The 22,393-nt window shown below is 45.0% G+C and overlaps 1 protein-coding gene across 3 annotated transcripts in view; it reads left to right on the top strand.

The window, feature by feature from the left end:
- The window catches only part of CAPN1 (calpain 1), a 144,390-nt gene extending 122,971 nt beyond the window's left edge, over positions 1-21,419 (top strand). For all 3 annotated transcript variants that reach the window (XM_068260325.1, XM_068260324.1, XM_068260326.1), the window contains 2 exons: positions 13,996-14,054; positions 20,942-21,419. In XM_068260325.1, coding sequence (XP_068116426.1) covers positions 13,996-14,054; positions 20,942-20,968 — 86 coding nt within the window. In that variant the 3' untranslated portion in view covers positions 20,969-21,419. The remainder of the gene's footprint in view (positions 1-13,995; positions 14,055-20,941) is intronic.
- The last annotated feature ends 974 nt before the right edge of the window (positions 21,420-22,393 follow it).

Below are 22,393 nucleotides of genomic sequence, written 5' to 3'. Positions count from 1 at the left end.
ACAATAGTTAGGAATCGACTGCATGTACCCAACTCCTCCTTCCCATGTAAAGCTCCAGGTTTAATTAGAAATAACTGATGATAAAGTAAGGTTTAGATCTTTATCTTAAAGTATTTGGATTTATATTGTAGAAGATTTTTAATTACTCTCTTGATCCAGCTTTAGAAAGAGCTTGATATAGGTTGTTTCCACCTAACGATATGGCATACGCGATTTGGCACCAAAATACTGTTCTGGTTGTTTCCTTGGTGATTAGGACATTGATAATACTGAGTAAGAGTCTCTGTAAAACATGGGAGAACATTTCTTCAAAACACCTAAGACCTTATTCCAATATTCTTAACTTGCTAGAACTTTACCCAATATTGTACCAGCCAGGCTGAACAAGGCAGTTCAGTCTGTATGATGAGCATTGGGTGGGGTCTCTCTACTTTGGTATCACAATGTTGAGTTCTTCTCTTGTGAATTCAGCCAACTGCCCAGTCTAAAGGTGGCCACACACGATACAATAAAATGATCCCATTTTATCGCAATTAAATAAATATGATCGAATCTCCCAAAAAAATCGAGAGCTTTTTTTTTTTTTTTCTCATTCGACTGAAAATTATGATGAATTTCCCGGTTTTTTTTTCCCATGATTTTTATCGATCCGGAATGCTGTTACAATCAGTGAGAAAAATTGATTGCAATTCTTGAATTGAACAGATATTTCAAAAATTGTATGGTGTGTGGTCACCTTAAAGTGAACCTAAAGCCAAGTAAAAAAAAATGAGATTAACTCACCTGGGGCTTCCCTCATCCCCTGCAGCCGATTGGTGCCCTCGCAGCCCCGCTCCGATGGTCCAGGACCCGCCGGCGAACACTTCCGGTTTGGCCGTCACCGGCCGACAGGCATGGGAATGCGAGTGATTGTTCGCGTTCCCAGCCTGTATATCGCCCCCTATGCTGCTATTGCGGACTCTCCCCTTCTGCCAGTTTGATCAGCTACGGCAAGTTTTCTTCCACGAGCCAGTGGATCTCGGTGAGCGTTTACTGAGCGTTTCCCTGCTCAGCGGATTCTCCGGTCCCTTGACGATAAACTTGCTCCAAACGTTTGCCTGGGATGCCCCGCCAATGAATCCTGTTCGGCAGTGGGTTGTGTGTACATCACAACCCAATAAAACAGGTCCACGACTTGCCGCTGATTATTTACTCGAACTGCAGACTGTGTGCTGGCTCTGCAGCCTACCACACACTTAGCTCACACTTGGCATGCTTCCAAAGTCTCAGTCCGCTTGTATTACTGTGAAAGTCCTGGAAAACCTAGATACCAGACTGACATCTGGCCCGGTTCTTGTCTGCTAGACAGCACTGGGTTCACGGCACCACTGTTAGAAATCACCTTTTGCTCCGGCACCAGCACCCCCTTAGAGGTGCACCTCACAGAATGTGAGCTGACTCGACTCTCCTCACGGCAAGCATTATAGGAGATAGACTTTCTTAGGCGTCTTCAAAGTTTGGTGGAGTTTATTCAGTCAACGGATATACAGATACTCCTCTCTACATGTCGTTACATCTTAGCGAAGCAATCGTTTTTTAAGTCCATTTGTGTTACAAGCTCTTGACTAACATTCCTCATGAATAATAATCAGTTATCTTCTTTCTATACTAAGTTACGTCTAAACTAAGTATATACAGCATACAAGATATATCATACAAAATGTCCTAACATAAATAAAGATTATTATAGCCAGCAGGGACAGGAAGCAGAAAAGAGAGCCTCTCTGTAAACCGGCTGTTGGTTTTATACGAACCAGAAAGAGTAAAATGTGACCTCATCTGAGCCATCCCCCAAACCCCCAAACCGCAATAGCAGCATAGGGGGCGATATACAGGCTGGGAACGCGAAGAATCACTCGCGTTCCCATGCCTGTCGGCCGGTGACGGCCAAACCGGAAGTGTTCGCCGGCGGGTCTTGGTCCATCGGAGCGGGGCTGCGAGGGCACCGATCGGCTGCAGGGGGCTGAGGGAAGCCCCAGGTGAGTTGATCTCACTTTTTTTTTACTTGGCTTTAGGTTCACTTTAAAGAGCATTCTGAAAGGCGATAAAAAGATGGGAATTTATAGGGGGTTGTAACATCCAAACATAAAAAATGCCTAAAAATAGTTAGTGCCCCAAATATATATGTAAACCCCTTTTGTTCCTAAAATATGTCCCTGTATTCCCCTAATTTTTTTTTTTTTTACCTGGTCTGCGTGTCTTTGCTGAACTGTACAGTAGGGTTGATCATACTGCGTTGCTGAATCGAAATTTAAAGAAGATCGGGCTGCCCGCAGCCGAGGGGGGTTTGACTTTACCCAGTGTGTCTTCCTTAGACACGCTCCATTCGTGTTCCACGTCACTCCCATGCTTCCTTCTTCAACCTGGAAAGATTTTGAGTAGCTACGTACTCGTTCTGATCAACCCTACTGTGCAGTGGCAACAGAATTGTGAGGAGTTTATTTTTTTTTTAATTTATCTACAAGCTTATCTCAAAATGCAAAAAACGGAAACTTCCCATTTCAGATTGGATAAGGCCACTATAATTAGAAGGTAACTGAATCCTTTGTAGATTTTACACAGAGATGTAAGCCTGTTATCTAGGTGATGTGTGCTGTGGGATGGACAGTATTCTGTAACATAAGCAGTAAATTAACACTGAGCTAGGTTGAACAAAAAGAAAAGGGCAGAAGTGATGTCACTTTTGGCATCACAGAGAAACAGTGAATATGTGATATGGAAAAAGAAAATCGTCTGCTGGTTTCCATTTCTCTTAAATATGTTAGTGAAGACTAAAAACATCAGGATAGGTAAGCTAAATAAATAATTTCTTATTGAATGATTTATATTAACCCTCACCCGATTGGCGTCAGGTCCTGTAGGCAGAGATTAGTGGGGATTGCGCATGCATCCCTGCTGAGTTATGGTAAACAGCCTGCTAGCCGCGATCGGAGCTGGCAGGCTGTAAATAAAAAAAAAATGTCCGAAATTACTTGTACAGCGCTGCGATGTAGTGTATCGCTGTACGGGGTACAGCTCTGTCACTGAGCTGTCCCCAGGAGAGGCTCACAATCTTGATCCCTCTCATAGGCTGATGCCTATGAGAGGTGTTCACAGGGATTGGATCTCAAGGGGAGAGAGGGAAGGGGGAGAAATAAATTTAAAAAGAAAATACTCATTGTTAGAAATCACCTTTTGCCCTGGCACCAGCACCCCCTTAGAGGTGCACCGCACAGAATGTGAGCTGACGCGACTCTCCTCACAGCAAGCATTATAGGAGATAGACTTTCTTAGGCGTCTTCAAAGTTTGATGGAGTTTATTCAGTCAACAGATATACAGATACTCATCTCTACATGTCGTTACATCCTTAGCGAAGCAATCGTTCTTTAAGTCCATTTGCGTTACAAGCTCTTGACTAACATTCTTCATGAATGGTAATCAGTTATCTTCTTTCTATACTAAGTTACGTCTAAACTAAGTATATACAGCATACAAGATATAGCATACAAAATGTTCTAACATAAATAAAGATTATTATAGCCGGCAGGGACAGGAAGCAGAAAAGAGAGCCTCTCTGTAAACCGGCTGTTGGTTTTACACGAACCAGAAAGAGTTAAATGTGACCTCATCTGAACCATCCCCCAAACCTTACAATTGGCTCAGACCCCTCGTGGAGTCACAATACCCACCTACTTGATTAATATTCTACGAGCCCCTTGTCCCAGTTGCAAGAATGATATGTTTTGTAAATATGGCCTATGTTGATTTGTCTGGGGGCAGTGTAGGCCTAAAACCTTGTACTAGGAACATCTTCTCAGTATCTGCTTGCATCATCTGCTTCAAACAGACACTGAGATGCTTCTGCTTGCATCACGAGAAACTCTACTTAAAGGTATATTCTGCGAACAAGCCTTTTACCTAAAACTCAGTCCAAATAACTGAGGCCTACTTATAATACTTAAATTATAACAATCCCCCCCTAAAACGGCTTGATCCGCAGATCCCTGCTTCTGAACCAAACAGTACCTGGTTTCTTTTCTTTATGTTTCACTTTTCGATACTCGTGCTCACACACCACCTCTGCTCTAGGTGGTTATCCCTGGGAGAGAGGGAAAGACCTCTTGTTCTTCCTGTAACCAGGCTCTCTGGGAATGCCCTACTTCAAAGTCCCTCTATACCACATTTTCAGCATTTGCGTCACTTGCGTATCACTCACAAACTTGCATGATCACCGAAAAGTGAAACTTGTTTGTCTGTTAAGCATCGGAGCAGGGCCAGGTGTCTTCTAAAAGAACGCCTTTATACAATCAGCTCCATCATAGGTACTGCTAAAAACTATACTCATCCCCTGGTATATCCCTTAATTTGGAAATATTGGTTCATGAGATTGTTTGAGGCACCAATCTCTTGACCAGGTTAATTTGTTTGCGTAATTGAACACACAACCTCACCTGTATAATGATGCCCAAAGTGGTCATCCCCATCCCGACGACCAGTGGGTGTAGGAAGAAATTTTGAACTGCAGAGGCCTAGTCCGAGTGTCCCTGGAACATCGCCGGAAACCTTTTCCACCAGGTCAGACTGGAACTCGCCTGCTTATATTTGTGTTCTACCTCATTAAGATCACCTGGATCATGGTGAAATCTTACCTCTAACTTAGTGTTCTGTTTGTTTAACCGTTGTAACAAAGTGTGGTCGTCTTGTGTCAAAACCTGTACCCATTTGTCCCATGGCGTGTTATCTTTCAGGATGGGAACTTCCCGTGAAGCTTTGAACTTTAGAGTTCTCTTAACAATTTGAGGAATGACGTCATCAAACTTGGATGACTTGATCCATATGGGATCACCGCTCATACAATAAGCTCCCCTCGAAAATTCTACCTGATCGGAACACTTATGAAAATGTACCTTGAATGTGTCATTAGACATTATGTTAAAAAACCAAACCTTTCCTTCAGCCACCGGAACTATCGGTTTGGCTTCAGGGCGGATCTTTTGAATGGTAGCCTCGCATTCTGTGTTATTGAGCCAGCAGGCGCCTTCACTAAATTTGACTTGCCCCGGCAAACACAGGTACCTCTGTGAGAATTGCCAGCATGATGACAACTCTACTTGTTTCACCTCCCCGTCTAGCACCAAAAAAATGTTGACCTCTCAGGTCATGGTGTAAGACATGTGTTGAGATGGGAACTAAGGAAGTAGCAGTGCATAAAGAAGCATTGCACCCTTTCCTTTTGTGTACCCAAACATCTCGATGCTTCCATGCAAAAGATCCTTCTCCAGAAAAATCGATAAACCTCTCCTTGCCCAATCTCAGTTGTACAGGATCTTTTAGCATCTCAATGACAAAATATGACCCCAACTGTCCTGATAGGACCTCTTCCCCCCTATGTCCTGAGGCAAAATGCATACCTGAGGTCGGGAAGACTGTACTCTCTGCAATCTTTCAATTAAGAGTACCTCTTCACTTACCCATCTAGCATGAGGATAAGTGGCTTCATATGGACTGTGTAATATTGGCCCCTGTTGTGACCCGTGTAGTGAGAATGGGGTTCCCTGTGTTGGCTTTCCCTCCCTCGGGATCGCTCTCCCCACCCTCTTTGTCACCTGGAAATGTGGCTGGCTCTCGATTTTTACTTCTTGTTTCAAGAAACAAAACCCCTCGGCTTTCCAGCCTTTACGTGTGTATAGTTGTTTCAGAGACACTCTGTGTTGGTAGCTCCAGAGTGTGATGTTGTCCCCTGCGTCTCTCCTGTAGGAGAAGTGACGCTTACTGCTCGTTCCTCTCCAATCTGGAACCATCTCACTCTGAATAACCCAGACAAGGTACTCCTGAACCACACACTCCACCTTTTGCATGTACCCACTGTACTGCAATGTACCTTTTTAACAATACTTTGGATCGGTGCATTGGTTCTGGGAGTGTGACATTCAAGAGCAGATTTACACTGCCGTTCAATTCAAACTTCCAGCACACCTGACCCTTCAGACCTTTCACCAACCTTGTGCCATGAAATTTGTTTGCACCTGGCACTAGTAATCTATTTCACCTTCCCTGCTTGGTCCATCTGTGCCAATCAGAGGGAAGTGGAAAAGGATCAGTACCTTTTTCTCCAAACATTAACATGCTTGGGCCTTGTGTTCTCATTAACCCCTTATTGTTCATGAGAATGTCCTCTCTTTGGTCTCCTAGGACGGAATGGCAGCCTAGGATCACCATCAGCACGGTACTCTTCATTATAAAAGCACCTCCTTGGGAAAGAAAAACATTAGCAATTTACATTATGCTTTGCTCAGTCAGTTTTTTTTGTCTCTTTCCGATCTCAGAAGTCTTGTTTTTAGTCTCTTTCCGATCTCAGAAATCTCGCTGTTCTCCAAACCCGGATTGGCATCTGCAACCTTTTGCTTATCCGACTGACATCTCTGTCTCGGGTGCCAGCACCTCAGCTTTCTTGCTTCCATATTGCCAAACTCCTGAAATCGAAATACAAACAAATCAATTCTTATTAATGATTTGGGTTTCGCCCTGCGGCTTGTACTCTGTACACTTTAAATTGATCAATATATACCGTAATTGATCTCGTTGCTTTATGGTTCTCATGAACTCTGTTTGCTCTTTTTGGTAGACTGGAGCTAAACTCCTCTCCCCTACCTAAGTACTATCCTAAGTACTTACCTGTTTAAAATATGCTCCCGCAGACTTCACCTTTGGAAGCTCTCACCTCATTGCAAGCTCTCCCCACATCCCCCCCTTCTGTACATACTCGGTCGTAGTATGCACAGAGTACGGATGTCACACACCTGTTGCTGCTTTGTAGGTGAGCTTGCAATGCTCTTACTCATTTTCGCATTTACTTACCTAGAACTTCATTGCGATACCAGCTCTACTAGAAGTCCTGTTTGTTGTACCCTCTGACCAATGTTTGGCAATGCTACTACCCCCAGACTACAAACGGCTGCCTTCCCGTAGGAGGGTGTGCTTTGCACTTTAACTACCGAGGGCGCAGGGCTAAGCATTCCAGCTCCATATGCCTGTATGCAGATCCCTGAATGCCCACTTGGTAGGTAGTCCTATGGCAAACACTGTACTGATACTGTCCCTCTGTAAACCGCAATTCCTCCTTCTTTATAATTGCCCCATGAACTGCTGTCAGTTCTGTTCTTTGTGCTACTCTTGGTAGGAGTTGGAAAAAAAATATGTGACCAATCGGTGGACGAGAAAAACGCACAAACAGCCCCAGCCCAGCATTGACCTCTTTGTCAAGCTCTGGCCCTGTCCACGTAAAAAAAAACCGGAAAAAACGTTACCGCTCTGCAGCCAGGGCGACGGATACCTGGATCGGTCAACTCCCTTTTTTTTTTTTTCCAACTCCGGCACCCCTGATGCACTGTTCTCCCATTACTCTATTGGGAACTCGTGCTGCACCACCCATTATGGTGCTCCACTTAAAGGAATAATCCCATAAGTAACACTGTCCAGTTACCTCCCTGACCTGCCCTCGCAAATCACTTCCTGGGAAATATCTAACTGCTATGTGTTTCCCTGCCCCTTGCTGGAAAACCACTTCCTAATCGGTGACCATGCTAGTCTCTCAGCAACTGCTTGGTGCACGTATTCTGGCCTTCCTTCGGGAAAATAATCTAGAACCCGAGATGCTCTGTAGAGTGTCTCCCCCACGCATCCCCCCCTTGATCAGCAACCCTGTGCACGGTGCCGTGTGCACAGCTCTGATACCTGGATCTCTGGCACCTCTGTCCCCCCTCCCTTATTCATGACAGGGGCCTGGCGTGACGTGGGCTCTCCCAGCACCACCACCCCTCCCACTTTGGGGGTGGCATTTCCCTGCACTGCCTCCATTTTGAGTACTGGAATGCCAGCCAAGATGGCTGCTATGCAATCTCCCATAGCATTCTCTCAATCCTATATACTTTAAGAAGGAAAAAAAACCATCAGAAAATGACATTGTAAGTGCACACCAGACATTTTAGCATCTTTATGCATTCTAGAAAACTAGCATCCCGCTACAGACACCCGCAGATGCTTCAGAGAACAAAAAATTTAATTATAACATAGGAGGTTGTGAAATCTCCCCCCTCCGTACACTCCTCCGCCTGAGAAGAAAAATGGAGAAAGAAAAAAACTAAACAAATCTTCCAGCTTCTAGCAGATATCCACTGACATAAAACACCTTAATCAGTAATACCTCATTGCCTCAAACTGTAATGCACATTACTATCTTAGTTACAAAACCCTATAATGAGAATGACATTAGCCGCAGCTCTACGTAGCCGTCCTAAACAGCTCTCTAAACTTCTCTGTCCACTGACAACTAACTAACCTCGCAGCCCAGAAAACATAACAAATAACACACAAACAATTAATACAGCCGGCACTCGCTGCTCAGTACTTCCCGCTGGACAGTACCCTCCCTCTCTAGCTTCTGTCACCCCTATCTCTGTTGAAGGGGGACACTACACTAAACTGAAACACTGCTGGCATCACTCCAAGCTCTCCTAACACACTGCGTAGACAGTAGCAGACCTTCCCTGTAAAGCGAGAGAGAGAGAAAGAAAAAGGAAAAAAAGTAGCTGATAACACAGTTAACATCTGTCCAGCGAAAGGAAACCTGCCTGTGTATAGACAAACGTGTATATACCCACTATTTAAGCCATAACATACAACACAGGAACATTAAATCACAAGAAATATTCCACTCCCCCTCCTCCCCCCCCCTCCCCCTTCGGGGGAAGAAATCTTCACCTGCACATTAAAGCACAGAAACTATGACCAAATCACTATGTCAAATCACATGTACGCTGCCCACGCTGGCGCTGAACAGCTACTGTCAGCCCTGCCAGCCCCTCCTCCCCCTTCCCTACAACCCGACGGGAGGGAGAAAGGAGTCCGCAGCTGCACATAACACACAGAATGCATTATCATATTACTGTATACAACCACAAGACAGACACTGCTGTATAACCAAATAAACAAAACTTTATACTTGCCAATTCATGCGGACTCTCCCCTTCTGCCAGTTTGATCAGCTACGGCAAGTTTTCTTCCACGAGCCAGTGGATCTCGGTGAGCGTTTACTGAGCGTTTGCCTGCTCAGCAGATTCTCCGGTCCCTTGACGATAAACTTGCTCCAAATGTTTGCCTGGGATGCCCCACCAATGAATCCTGTTCGGCAGTGGGTTGTGTGTACATCACCACCCAATAAAACAGGTCCACGACTCGCCGCTGATTATTTACTCGAACTTCAGACCGTGTGCTGGCTCTGCAGCCTACCGCACACTTAGCTCACACTTGGCAAGCTAAGTCTCTACTCCGCTTGTATTACTGTGAAAGTCCTGGAAAACCTAGATACCAGACTGACATCTGGCCCAGTCCTTTTCTGTCTTGTCTGCTAAACAGCACTCGGTTCACGGCACCACTGTTAGAAATCACCTTTTGCTGCGGCACCAGCACCCCCTTAGAGGTGCACCTCACAGAATGTGAGCTGACTCGACTCTCCTCACGGCAAGCATTATAGGAGATAGACTTTCTTAGGCGTCTTCAAAGTTTGATGGAGTTTATTCAGTCAACAGATATACAGATACTCCTCTCTACATGTCGTTACATCTTAGCGAAGCAATCGTTCTTTAAGTCCATTTGCGTTACAAGCTCTTGACTAACATTCTTCATGAATGGTAATCAGTTATCTTCTTTCTATACTAAGTTACGTCTAAACTAAGTATATACAGCATACAAGATATAGCATACAAAATGTCCTAACATAAATAAAGATTATTATAGCCAGCAGGGACAGGAAACAGAAAAGAGAGCCTCTCTGTAAACCGGCTGTTGGTTTTATACGAACCAGAAAGAGTAAAATGTGACCTCATCGGAGCCATCCCCCAAACCCCCAAACCGCAATAGCAGCATAGGGGGCGATATACAGGCTGGGAACGCGAAGAATTACTCGCGTTCCCATGCCTGTTGGCCGGTGACAGCCAAACCGGAAGTGTTCGCCGGCGGGTCCTGGACCATCGGAGCGGGGCTGGGAGGGCACCGATCGGCTGCAGGGGGCTGATGGAAGCCCCAGGTGAGTTGATCTCACTTTTTTTTTACTTGGCTTTAGGTTCACTTCAAAGAAAAAATGCAATGAAATTAATAAAAACAAAATTGCAGCAGGAATCAGATCTCATCAACAGAAAGCTCTGTTGGTGGGCAGTAAAGGAGGCAAGATTCATCTGGCTGCTAAATTGTATAGCTGTGCTATAAACTGTTAAAGCTGCAGTGTGCTGTAAAAAATCGCCTGGTCACTAGGGGGGTTTAAGCCTGTGGTCCTCAATTGGTTAATGTTTGCATTTAATATAGAGTTTCATCCCACTTTAAAGCTGCTTTGTGTGCCTTTTGAAAATGTTCTGTACAGACCAACAGAATATGGTATACGGTATTACACAATTACCGTACATCACAATTATCCTTATACCCAAGTACATCACAATTACCTTTATAAAAATGAAAAAAGTTCGTTGAACAAACTCTTTATTAAAGTAAACCCGAACCGAAGCTTGGGTTCAAAATCCGATACTGAAGAAAGGGAAGCCTCAGGTTTATATTGAAGCTTCCCTTTCTTGTCTGAAGGCCCTCCCCCATTGCAGAGCTCAGCCCCCCTTCACATCGAGGCCGGGCAGCTCCTCTTCCTAAACCGTGGCCTATTGCACGGCCATGATCCAGGAAGAGGAGCTGGGTGGCCCGATGAGATTAGCAACAATGCCTTGTTGGTAGTCTTTCGGGGGGGCACGCTCAGTGAAGGGTGACAACAGAGTAGCAAGGGAAGTCTCAATAGGATCCTGAGGCTTCCCTTACTTAAGGTAAGTATCTGATTATGTGCCCAAGTTCGGGTGCACTTTAAAGTTAAAGTGTGTATATATACTGTATGTTTTACGGCCAAAACCCGAAAACTTTGGGATCTGCCGGCCAATACCCAAACTGGCCAGCTACTGGTACCCCTAGTATAGGTTAGCCAGGTAGGTGCCTCCAGTACTGGTAGCCTGTATAATTGCCCCAGTATAGACTAGCTAGGTATGTGCCGCCAGTATAGTTGCCCCCTGTATAGGCTTGCCAGGTAGGTGCCTCCAGTATATAGGTAGCTAGTATAGTTGGCCCCAGTATAGGCTAGCCCAGTAGGGGCCTCCAGTATAGTTGCCCCAGTATATGCTAGCCAGGTAGGTGCCTCCAGTATCGGCTAGCCAAGTAGGTGCCTCCAATATAAGTAGCCAGTATAGTTGCCTCCAGTATAGGTAGCCTGTATAGTTGCCCCCAGTATAGGCTAGCTAGGTAGGGGCCTCCAGTATAGGTACTCAGTATAGGCTAGCCTGGTAGGTGCCTCCAGAAGAGGTGAAGCGGCGGGGAGAGCAGGTAGTAACAACTCGCCTTCCTTAAGCCACACGCAGCATCTATCTTGTTCCACCCAGGTGTTGTCGCATTGATAATAGCGCCCCCTGTGATGACCTGCATCACAGGGGCCGCTGTTACAAAGACGACGACGCCTGGGAGGAAGAAGGTAGACTGCGTGTTTTTGAAGGAAGGTGAGTTGTTCTGATCGCTCTACCCCGCCGATGCACCCGCTCTTCTCTTGCCAATGCAATCGCTCTCCCCTACTGCTGCTGCGGCCGCTCTCCCCCACCCCCTAGAACCAGGAAAACGGGTTTGTACATGATATAATTACCATGCACAATCCAACCACGGTATACAGTTACACCGTGGCAACCCTACACCGCACCCAAATTTTTATTTTTTAATGTACGCTATTTTGTGATGCTGGCAGTACACTAGTAAACATTTTTTAATAGATTAGACATATTTAATATTCAATGTTACCTGCTTGCTAAACTAAGCAATGCCTTTCATCACTGCAAAGAACAGATGAAATGAAGGAATTGTCTGTTTCTCAGCAGTTGGGGAGTTTCATATTAGTGTTGTGGTACCATTGTAAATCTCCGCTCAGCATAACGATCGGTAGTATGAAATTGCACACATTGTAGAGATTGGTCTCACTAGCAGTGGGGTTGATGTTGCTAGCTGCATACAGTTCTTCACTAGTGACATCTTGCAATGTATGCCTTAACCCTAAAGGCTCATACACACATCAGACCATAGTCTTTTGAAAATGAAAGATCACAGACCAATTTTACCCCCTTCCATGTAGTATGAGAGCCATACCTACACAGTCTATTCTATGGAGCTGAGCTCCCCATCAGACAGAAATCTTTGCAAGATGCTGCACACAAAGATGCTGTAGACATTCAAAAGATCAGTATCTGCAAAAGATCTGTTCCTGCAAAAGAGCCGTTCCTGCAAAAGATCCGTTCCTGCAAAATGCATTCATAGTCTATGATATCTGCAGATCATCATACACACCTTGTTTTAACAGACATTCATCTGCAGATCAGATCCACCAGGATGGATTTTCAGATCTGCAGATGATTGTCTGATCTGCAGATGAATGTCAGTTAAACAAGGTGTGTATGATGATCTGCAGATCTCAGACTATGAATGCAATTTGCAGGAATGGATCTTTTGCAGATACTGATCTTTTGTGTCTGTACAGCATCTGTGTGTGCAGCATCTTGCAAAGATTTTTTTCTGATGTGGAGTTCAGCTCCATAGAAAAGACTGTGAAGGTGTGGCTCTCATACTACATGGAAGGGGGTAAAATTGGTCTGTGATCTTTCATTTTCAATCAGACTATGGTCTGATGTGTGTATGTGGCCTTAGATTGACAATACATGATCAATTAAAACAGTCAAGTATACTTGATTGCTTGAAAAAATGTCACGATGTAGAAGTGTAGCAATCACAGCTTCCAGTTCACATATTTTGTGATAGTGGTTTGTCCATCATTCATCGTAATCTGCCAGCCAATTATTTGTTGTGCTGAAGCCTAAGCAAAATCAGTCTTGCTAATAAAATCAAGTTGGTATTTTTCTTTCTTTTTCTTTAAAGGGAACTATACTAAAGTATTTCCATGTCTCAAATAATTTGTGCTTCGTCCCCCAGCAATTTGAATATCGCAATGATACCAGCCAAGCAGCAACCCCACTTACTCCACAGAGCCTAGATTTGGATTAAATCTGTAGTCAGAAGAATGTGTCTTATTGCCTTTTAAAAAAAATCAGTTTGCTTGGTCTTGTTGATCCTTTGCATCAAATACCTTCTCAGTCACAGAACAAGTATGCAGACAGGGCTGCCTTCAGGACATCACAGGGAGCACTGCTATATGGGGCCCGAGTGAATATGGGGCCCAGCGAATAGTACCACACATGGGCTGCCCATTATTGTGATGAGAAGAGCCGGGAGGCACCTTAGTCAGTGATTAAATAAACCTGAGAGGAATGGGAGAAAAGGATTTTTACTTTCCTGGTACTCCTTCCAGCTCTCTGTAGTCCATCAGCTCCCTCAGTACCCTTCTGGTCCAATCTGTTAACTGCTGTGAAGTCTACACAATCCAGCTGGGTTGTGGAGCACTGAACATGCACTGTTCCGGGCCACGTGCCTTCTCCATCGTGTTCCGATAGCTGGGAGCATTCTGTACAAGCGCAGTTACAGTCTTAATGAAGACAAGGGAACGTGTGAAATGCAGACACATGGACGTCAGTGTGTTCAGAACTTCAAAGATTGTGAATTGCCATGTGGGGGTGCAGGGGAGTGAGGGGGGCCCAGTAAGTTTGGTCAGTATAGGGCCCAAATTTTTTTCATGGCAGCCCTGTATGCAGAAGGTGTCTCAAATCTGAAGCCACTGGCTGCATGCTTGCTGTGTTTGAGTTTCACACTATTATAGCCGAAAGTTCAGTATGACACTCTTTTGTGGCAGATTTACTTTGAGTGTATCAAAAAGCCTCGGGTTGTGTAAATCATGACCATTCATTTTTCTAAAGTCATACTGAATACGTTTTGTAGTACAATAACAGCATGCTTTCCTTCCTCAGGAATGTTCCAGAACATGGACACAGACAAAGATGGTGTGATCAAATTCAATCTTTTTTCTGTAAGCACAACATTTGTACTAGATCTTGTCTTTCATACTTTTTCAATTACCTTCCTTGTGTTTGTTCTTATTTTTCTTCTCCTTATCCAGCTATTTTGGGGAAAAGATGGGGTAAAGGTTACTTATGTTATTTATCTGACCTGCCAATAACGTTATTTGAAAATGTATGAGGGACCCATGTCAAATGTATGGTAAATAATATATGTGAAGTGGAGGACTCTATAGAAGAGAGCAGCAGAAGTGGAGTCAGGTGGTGAAAGCTAAACAAAGTAACAACAAGACAAGACAAATAACACTTATATTGCGCTGTTCTCCTGGCGGACTCAAAGCGCCAGAGCTGCAGCCACTAGGACGCGCTCTATAGGCAGTAGCAGTGTTAGGGAGACTTGCCTAAGGTCCCCTACTGAATAGGTGCTGGCTTACTGAACAGGCAGAGCCGAGATTCGAACCCTGGTCTCCTGTGTCAGAGGCAGAGCCCTTAACCATTACACCATCCCGCAACCAGAATGTTAAGAGACTTGCATAGTAAAGGTTGTGATTGAAGGTTTGTGCCAGTCAAATCGGATGTTCTATAGACCAAATGAGAAAGGGGTGGATATGTGAAAGTGAGGTGAATGGGCATGAAGCCTAGATGTGTGGATCTTGGTGAAAGAAGGTGGAGAGCGATGAGGGATATGTGGGCTGCATGAGCCACCAGAGAGAGCTTTAGCTAAAATCTTATTACTTTTTAATTTTGGATTGAGTTGGTAAGGGTTACAGCCTCTGCCAGTATTTTACTGCATTCTTTGACCATGATATGTAGATTTCCCATTCATTCCTGTCCCAGAGACACAACATGAAGTGAGAGGAAATTTCCTCAGAGGAAAGGGAAAATGCACCCAAAAGTCTCAGCAAAAATATACTTTTTTGAGATCCAGCTCATTCTGAATCTCGGTGTCAGGTGTCGAAGAGATAGGTCTATAATGCTGAAAATACACCGTGATTTTTTTTCAGCAGATAGATGGCTCGATAGATCATTTCCAACAGATCTGATCTGATTTCGATTGTTTTCCTGATCGATTTTCTCATAGAAGTGAAATAAATCGATCCGAAAAATGATCGGAAATCGATCGTTAAGTTAATCTGTCAAAAATGTATCATGTATTCCCAGCATAAAACACATCTTTAAAGAGACACTGAAGCGAAAAAAAAAATGATGATATTATGATTTGTATGTGTAGTACAGCTAAGAAAAAAAACATTAAGATCAGATACATCAGTCTAATTGTTTCCAGTACAGGAAGAGTTGAGAAACTCCAGTTGTTATCTCTATGCAAAAAAGCTATTAAGCTCTCCAACTAACTTAGTGGTGGAGAGGGCTGTTATCTGACTTTTATTATCTTAACTGTAATTGAACTGTTTACTTTTCCTCTGCTAGAGGAGAGTTCATTACTTCACAGACTGCTCTGAAAGACTCATTTTGAATGCTGAGTGTTGTATAATCTGCACATATTATAGAATAATGCAATGTTAGAAAAAACACTATATACCTGAAAATAAAAATATGAGAATATTTTCTTTGCTGCTAATCTTCTAGTAATTATTCATAGTACACAACCAATTCATTATATCATATATATTTTTTCGCTTCAGTGTCTCTTTAAAAACAAAAAATAAACAAACAAACCATTGTTGATTGTTCTGAGTCTTGCGGGCTCGTTTCCACTGTAGCGGTGCGGAATCGCCTGGATTCCACCGCTGAAGAAATCGCATGCGGCTGCGTTTCCCCATGCGGATTTACCCGCGATTTCGCATGCGATTTTGCATGGCAAGGAGCCAGGCGAATTTAACTATGTCACTGCCTGTGTAAAGTTCCATTGCCTTTCATGCGAAATCGCGGGGAAATCCGCATGACAAAGCCGCATGCGATTTCCCTATTGAATGCATTAGCGGCGATTCGCCCGCATTCCTGCCGCACGGGAAATCTAACGACCCTGTCGTGCAGATTTTTCCCGCACCGAAAAACGCCGCCGCCGACGACACACGTGGAAACAGCCCCATCCACTAACATTGAGTATGCGAATCCGCATGCAGTGCCCGCATGCGGATTCGCTATAGTGGAAACGAGCCCGCACTCTCTTCATATGTACATGTCATGGTTCCAGTTCCTCCTGGGGATAGCAATAGTGACACAGGTCTCCTGAAATCCTTCTTCCGCCCTTTTGGTTATGTCTGGCCACTTTAAAGTTTGGAGACATGGTTTTCTCCTGGCACCCCATTTTCCCTCCATATCTCCAAAACTTATGGATAAGTTGATTGTCTTCCCCTAAACTAGCCTTAGATTATTATATACATATGACTATACTAAGAATTAAATTCTGAGCCCCTGTAAGGGACAGTTAGTGACAAGACTATACTCTAGTGAAAGCACTGCAGGCGAGTTCAGCACTAGAAATAAAAAAAAGGAATGGATAAAAAAAAATTTGGTTATGTGACATTATCCACACTCAATACTTGCCAGGCAGTGGTCAAAGCCCTGCCCACAGGTAAGACTATATCTTAAAGCCAATGGTTACCAATCTAAAAATAAAAAAGTCAGATACTCACCTAAGGAGAGGGAAGGCTCGGTCCTAATGAGCCTTCCCTCTCCTCTCCCGGTGCCCTCGGTGCTGCGCTGGCTCCCCCGTTCGCGTCCGCCGCCACAGGGACTTGAGGTCTTCGGGAGCACTCGGGCTTCCGAAGACGGGCCGCTCCATACTACGTACGCGCGAGTGCGTCATAGAGGGTGCTCGCGCATGTGTAGTATGGAGCGGCCCGTCTTCGGGAGCCCGAGTGCTCCCGAAGGCTTCCGAAAGCTCCCTTCGGCTGCGCAAGTGGCAGTATTTGACCGAACTGGTCGAATACTGCTACGGGGGATCCTGAGCGTTACCGGGCACCGGGAGAGGAGAGGGAAGGCTCATTAGGACCGAGCCTTCCCTCTCCTTAAGTGAGTATCTGACTTTTTTATTTTTAAATTGGTAAACCTTTACTTTAACCATTTTCCTACCACAGGTTTTTTCCCCTTCAAGACCAGAGCAATTTTCACATCACACTCCTCCCATTAATTTGCCAACAAATCTTATCACTACTTATCACACTGAAAGTAGAGCAGATCGATCGGGCTTGGCTATTTTCGCCTTAGCCCAAACAAAGAGCCGCTACTGCAAAGTTTTGGGGGAGCCAGCGCTGGATTCCCCCAGGCTACAGAGGACGGGGAAGCCTCATTGAGTCCCTGAGGCTTCCCTCTCCTGAGGTAAGTATTTTTTTGTTACAGGTTCTCTTTAACAGCAGACAGGAACTATTGTGTGTGTAACAGTTTGCTTTAGGCTTTGAATGAGAGTTGCGTGTCACTGCCGCAAGCTCGCATTCATCACAGGCACGGCGATCGGGGGTTAGGAAGAGCTGATTCTCATACCCCAATCATGGAAGGATGGGGATAAGATGAACGGAACGCCACAGGGATCGCGATTGGGTGGGGGGTGGGGGGTGGGGGGGGATTAAGTAAACAGTGCATATATACACACCCCTGATCTGCAAGTGAGATACACAGGGGCGTATATATACGTATCAAGGATCCGGAACTGGTTATTATATACAGTAATTATCTGGAAAGTCAAAATGGTGTGTTGACAGTTGTGTTTCAGAGAACATTTCTTAACTCTGGCCGGCATCTCTGCTTGCTGTGACGTAAGTCCCAGGCTGCAGCTTGATGACGTCATCAAGCACCGACCTGGGACTTAATGTCAAAACGAGCGGGGATGTCGGTGAGCGTGGAGGTGTCCACAGCGGCTTATCGCTTATCTAGCCTGAAAAGACCATACAATATATACAAATGACACACACACCAGCCAATTGGGTAAATGCTATAGTTTGTAATGAGACTAATAAAAGTTGCAGTGAAATATGCTCCAATGTTAATAAAACACAAGTGGCACATCAGCAGACACCAGAAAGTGACAATGGCATAAGTACTTATATGGAGTCAATGCAGAGCCTCACAAAAACATGCATAGCAATAAGCATACAGTGTACATAAGCAGTGGGCAACATAGCAAGGCATACACATAAACAGTATGTTAGAACAGAGACTTCATAGAAAATATACCCTGACAGCACATTGTTTCGGAATAACCCTTCGTCAGAGGGTTTATACAGATATGCTCCTTCCGGCTGCTGCAAGTATCTAGTGCGATATACCAGCTTAAATAACGCTGATTAGAGCAGCACGCCCGCTCTGGACACCAGGGCCGGCCCATATGACGCACAGGAAACCTCGTGGCGGCCGATGCGGGTGTCCTTGCGTCACTTCCGGTCCCACGATCCTCCACTCATTGTGCGGCCAGCCAGACTGGGAAAGAGCCAGCCATCCCTAATATGGCTGTCGCACATACGCGAGCGGGGGCGCAAGGCCAGGACAAATCAGCTGTCAAAAAAAGGAAGCAAGGCGCATACCAATAAACTAAACACATCACTTATATTAATTATTGTTATGCTCCCTGCTTCCCTTTTTTGACAGCTGGTGTGTCCTGGTCCTGCACCCCCCTCTCACGCATCTTTGGCAGCCATATTGTCAGGGGCATAACAATAGACCCTGCAAGGGATGCCTCCATAGGGAGGCCCAGAAGCCTCAGGGGGCCCCGTGGGGGAAAAAGTTTGAGAGACTGATAAGCAACTAAGGGCATGGAGAGAAAACGTATTCTACTCTCATACCATTTTTATGTTGACTGCATGTGTCCACTACACAGATAAGGAATCATACACACTTTGGAATTTGTACACTGTCCCTTCTCCCTAGGGTTCGTAAAAAAAAAAACCATCTGTCTCTCACTGCAGCAGTTCTGCTGACTTTATGTACAACATTACAAAGGAGTCACAGTTGGAAAAAAAGTTGAAGACTGTCCCTCAGGAGATTCCTAGATTCTTAACACACACACACACACACACACACACACACACACACACACACACACACACACACACACACACACACACACCTTGTGTGACCTTATGGTGTCTGATTACTGGACACCGTGGAATGGGAAAGATTGATGTCTGACTGTTGCTGCCTCATTGAGAGCTTGTTGTCTCACACAGAGTCCCAGATCCTGTAATAACAGTATCAATCAGTGACATTCTGAATGCTTTGCCAAAGTTACAAAAGTTACAGTGAATATATCTTATGTTCAGCATGTCATTGTTGTTCCTCCATATAGCATGTACTAAAATAATACGGCTGTGTGTGTATGTGTATGTATGTACTGGGAACAGAGCTGCGACAAGTCCTTGTCGGCTACAAGGGGCTGGAGGAAGTTCCAGGTAAGTAGATCTGGGGGTAGCATAGAATGCCTGACATTTCCTTTAAAGGGAAGGTCCAAGCAAAATAAAAAAATGAGTTTCACTTACCTGGGGCTTCTACCAGCCCCACGCAGCCATCCTGTGCCCTCGTAGTCACTCACTGCTGCTCCAGTCCCCCATTAGCAGCTTTCCAACCTCGGAGGTCGGCGGGCCGCATTGCGTACATTTTTACGCATTACCGCTAGTGCAGGAACATTAACACATACATTTTTACGCGTTACTGGCTCAATGCGTACATTTTTACGCATTGAACCAGTAACGCATAAAAAAAAGGTAAATGAAACATTTTTTTATTTTGCTTGGACCTTCCCTTTAAGTCTAAAGATGGCCATACATGGTACAATTTTTCATTTTTTTTTTTTTTTTCCGATTAGATAATTTAGTTCGATTATTCCGTTAGACCGAATATAAAGATTTTTCCAGCATGTCCGATCTGATTTTTCTCGAAAAAAACGGGATAATCGTTCAAATTTCTTGATCGAAAAAAAAAAAACCCCAGTATTTTCAACTTTTCATTTGATTCGATCATTTAGATCGAATAAACTGGTTAATCGAACGTTTTTATTGTACCATGTATGGCCACCATAAGTGTTTTTCTCTGCATGGGGAAAACACATTGGTCCTCAGTTTTCCTTGCAGAAAGCGAGGGGGTGGGGGGCCCCTTCCAAAGTTTCGCAGGGGCCCCAGTGATGTCTAGTTATGCCCCTGCATACTGTGCTCTTACTCCGTCTGGCTGGCCACAGAATGAGTGGAGGATCGTGGGACCGGAAGTGACGCATGGACGCCCGCATCGGCCGCAGCGAGGCTTCCTGTGCGTCATATGGGCCGGCCCTGGTGTCCAGAGCGGGCGTGCTGCTCTAATCAGCGTTATTTAAGCTGGTATATCGCACTAGATACTTGCAGCAGCCGGAAGGAGCATATCTGTATAAACCCTCTGACGAAGGGTTATTCTGAAACAGTGTGCTGTCAGGGTATATTTTCTATGAAGTCTCTGTTCTAACATACTGTTTATGTGTATGCCTTGCTATGTTGCCCACTGCTTATGTACACTGTATGCTTATTGCTATGCATGTTTTTGTGAGGCTCTGCATTGACTCCATATAAGCACTTATGCCATTGTCACTTTCTGATGTCTGCTGGTGTGCCACTTGTGTTTTGTTAACATTGAAGCATATTTCACTGCAACTTTTATTAGTCTCATTACAAACTATAGCATTTATCCAATTGGCTGGTGTGCGAGTCATTTGTATATATTGCTGGTGAAAGGGGAGGACGTCTGGCCCAGCAAATCCTAACTGGATCCAACTGCCTGACCCTCTAAACGCGCAACCCCGCCTCCCCATGCAAAAGTGCCTGGGGGTTAGGCGGCCGGTCCTGAAAGGGTTAAGCATCCACAAAGGCGGCATAGATTTTATTATTATTATTATTGCACTTTACATATATTACAGCTGTTAATATGTATGTTGCCCATAAGTGATTCATTCTGATTAGCTTCTGTGTTTTTACATTTACAGTGGCTTCAAATGACGATGTTTGCATAATGATATCCCTGTCCTGCATGGGCTGGATCCCTGGATGCTCTTAAAATCCAATGCAAGTGCCTTTTCACTCGCCACCCTGTGCCATAGCAAAACAAAGAGGGACCTGTCTGTCGTTGGACTCTCTCCTGCATCTGCTCGTGCAGCCTTTTCTGTATTCACCAACCATTTTCCGTTCCTCTCTGCTTCCTTATTCTGTGTCAGGCCTTTCACTTTCATGTGTAGTAAAGAAACAATCCGTGAGAGAGCTTCCAATATCTTTCTGCCCTCCAATGCTGTAGCCTATCTCTTGTTTTGTACTGGGTTTAATGCCAAAATAAAAATTAGCCTCCTGTAATAAAAGCAGCTTCAGGAATTAGCAATACTTATAAACTGTACATAGAATGTTACTCAGTATTGCATTTCTTATACAATATGGATTCCCTCTTGCTCAATAAAGTCTCTTGTTCTTTAATGTGGATATGTGTCTATTGTAAGAAAGCTGCAGTAGAATGAACATGAATTTACATGAGTCATGGCAGAATTGTTTGGCTTCTTAGGGCTCTTTCACATTAGGGCAGACTTTGTGCGTTAACGCAAACGGCAGCCGTTTGCATTAACCAAGGTAAGATGAAAGTCCATAGACTTTCATTTAAACTTTCACACTCGACGCTGCGTTTCGATGCGTTGCGGTTCCGACGCACCCGGGCACAGTTTTTCCTCCAACGCACCCGCGAGCCGGCGTTTTCCGTCGGGTTTAATTACCAGCTACCGCCGCTGATTGCGTCGCACCGCAGATACCCAACGACACGCCGCAGGCAGACAACGCGTGCAGGAGAACGGCTCCTGCTCGCGTTGTCTGATGTGAAAGAGCCCTTTTTGATCCAAGATGGCGCCCACGTGAGCAGCCTCGGTCACATCGGCTCCCGACAATTCCTTGCTCTTTTTTGTTTATTTTGTTTATTTTTTGTTTTTTAGTGTTAGCAGTATCGAGTTAGTTAGTCTTTTCATAGTCTTAGTTTATTTACATCGGAGAACTACCCACACCACCGTGATCCCCCCTCAGGGATGGCTGGGCTACCTACGGGCCTCCAACTACGGCCATCCTGCGGGACCCCGACCGGCATACTCCCAGTGTTGCAGCGCGGAAATCCATCTGCCTGCGCCACTGTGGTCCATCGCTCCTGCTTCTGCTCTGCCCCAACGAAACAGATCTTCCATCACCGACTGGCCTCCCACGTGGCCCCCATCCCCTCCGAAGCAGTTTCGCCACCGGTACGGCCTCTACTACCACAGCTCCAGGATTTCTCTGCTCGGCTCCCCCCTGCTGCACTCTACGCGAGGCCTCTGCTCCCTCTGCCGCCTCTGAATCCAGACAGCCGATCCTCTCGATCAGAGCCACAGCTGCTAGCTAGCTGGTCCTGCAAGGTCAGCGGCTACTCACCCGCC

This window comes from Hyperolius riggenbachi, chromosome 11 (assembly GCF_040937935.1).
Source record: "Hyperolius riggenbachi isolate aHypRig1 chromosome 11, aHypRig1.pri, whole genome shotgun sequence".
NCBI classification, from domain to species: Eukaryota; Metazoa; Chordata; class Amphibia; order Anura; family Hyperoliidae; genus Hyperolius; species Hyperolius riggenbachi.
Note: the sequence above shows the minus strand (reverse complement) of the source record. Positions and strands in the feature narration are given on the sequence as shown.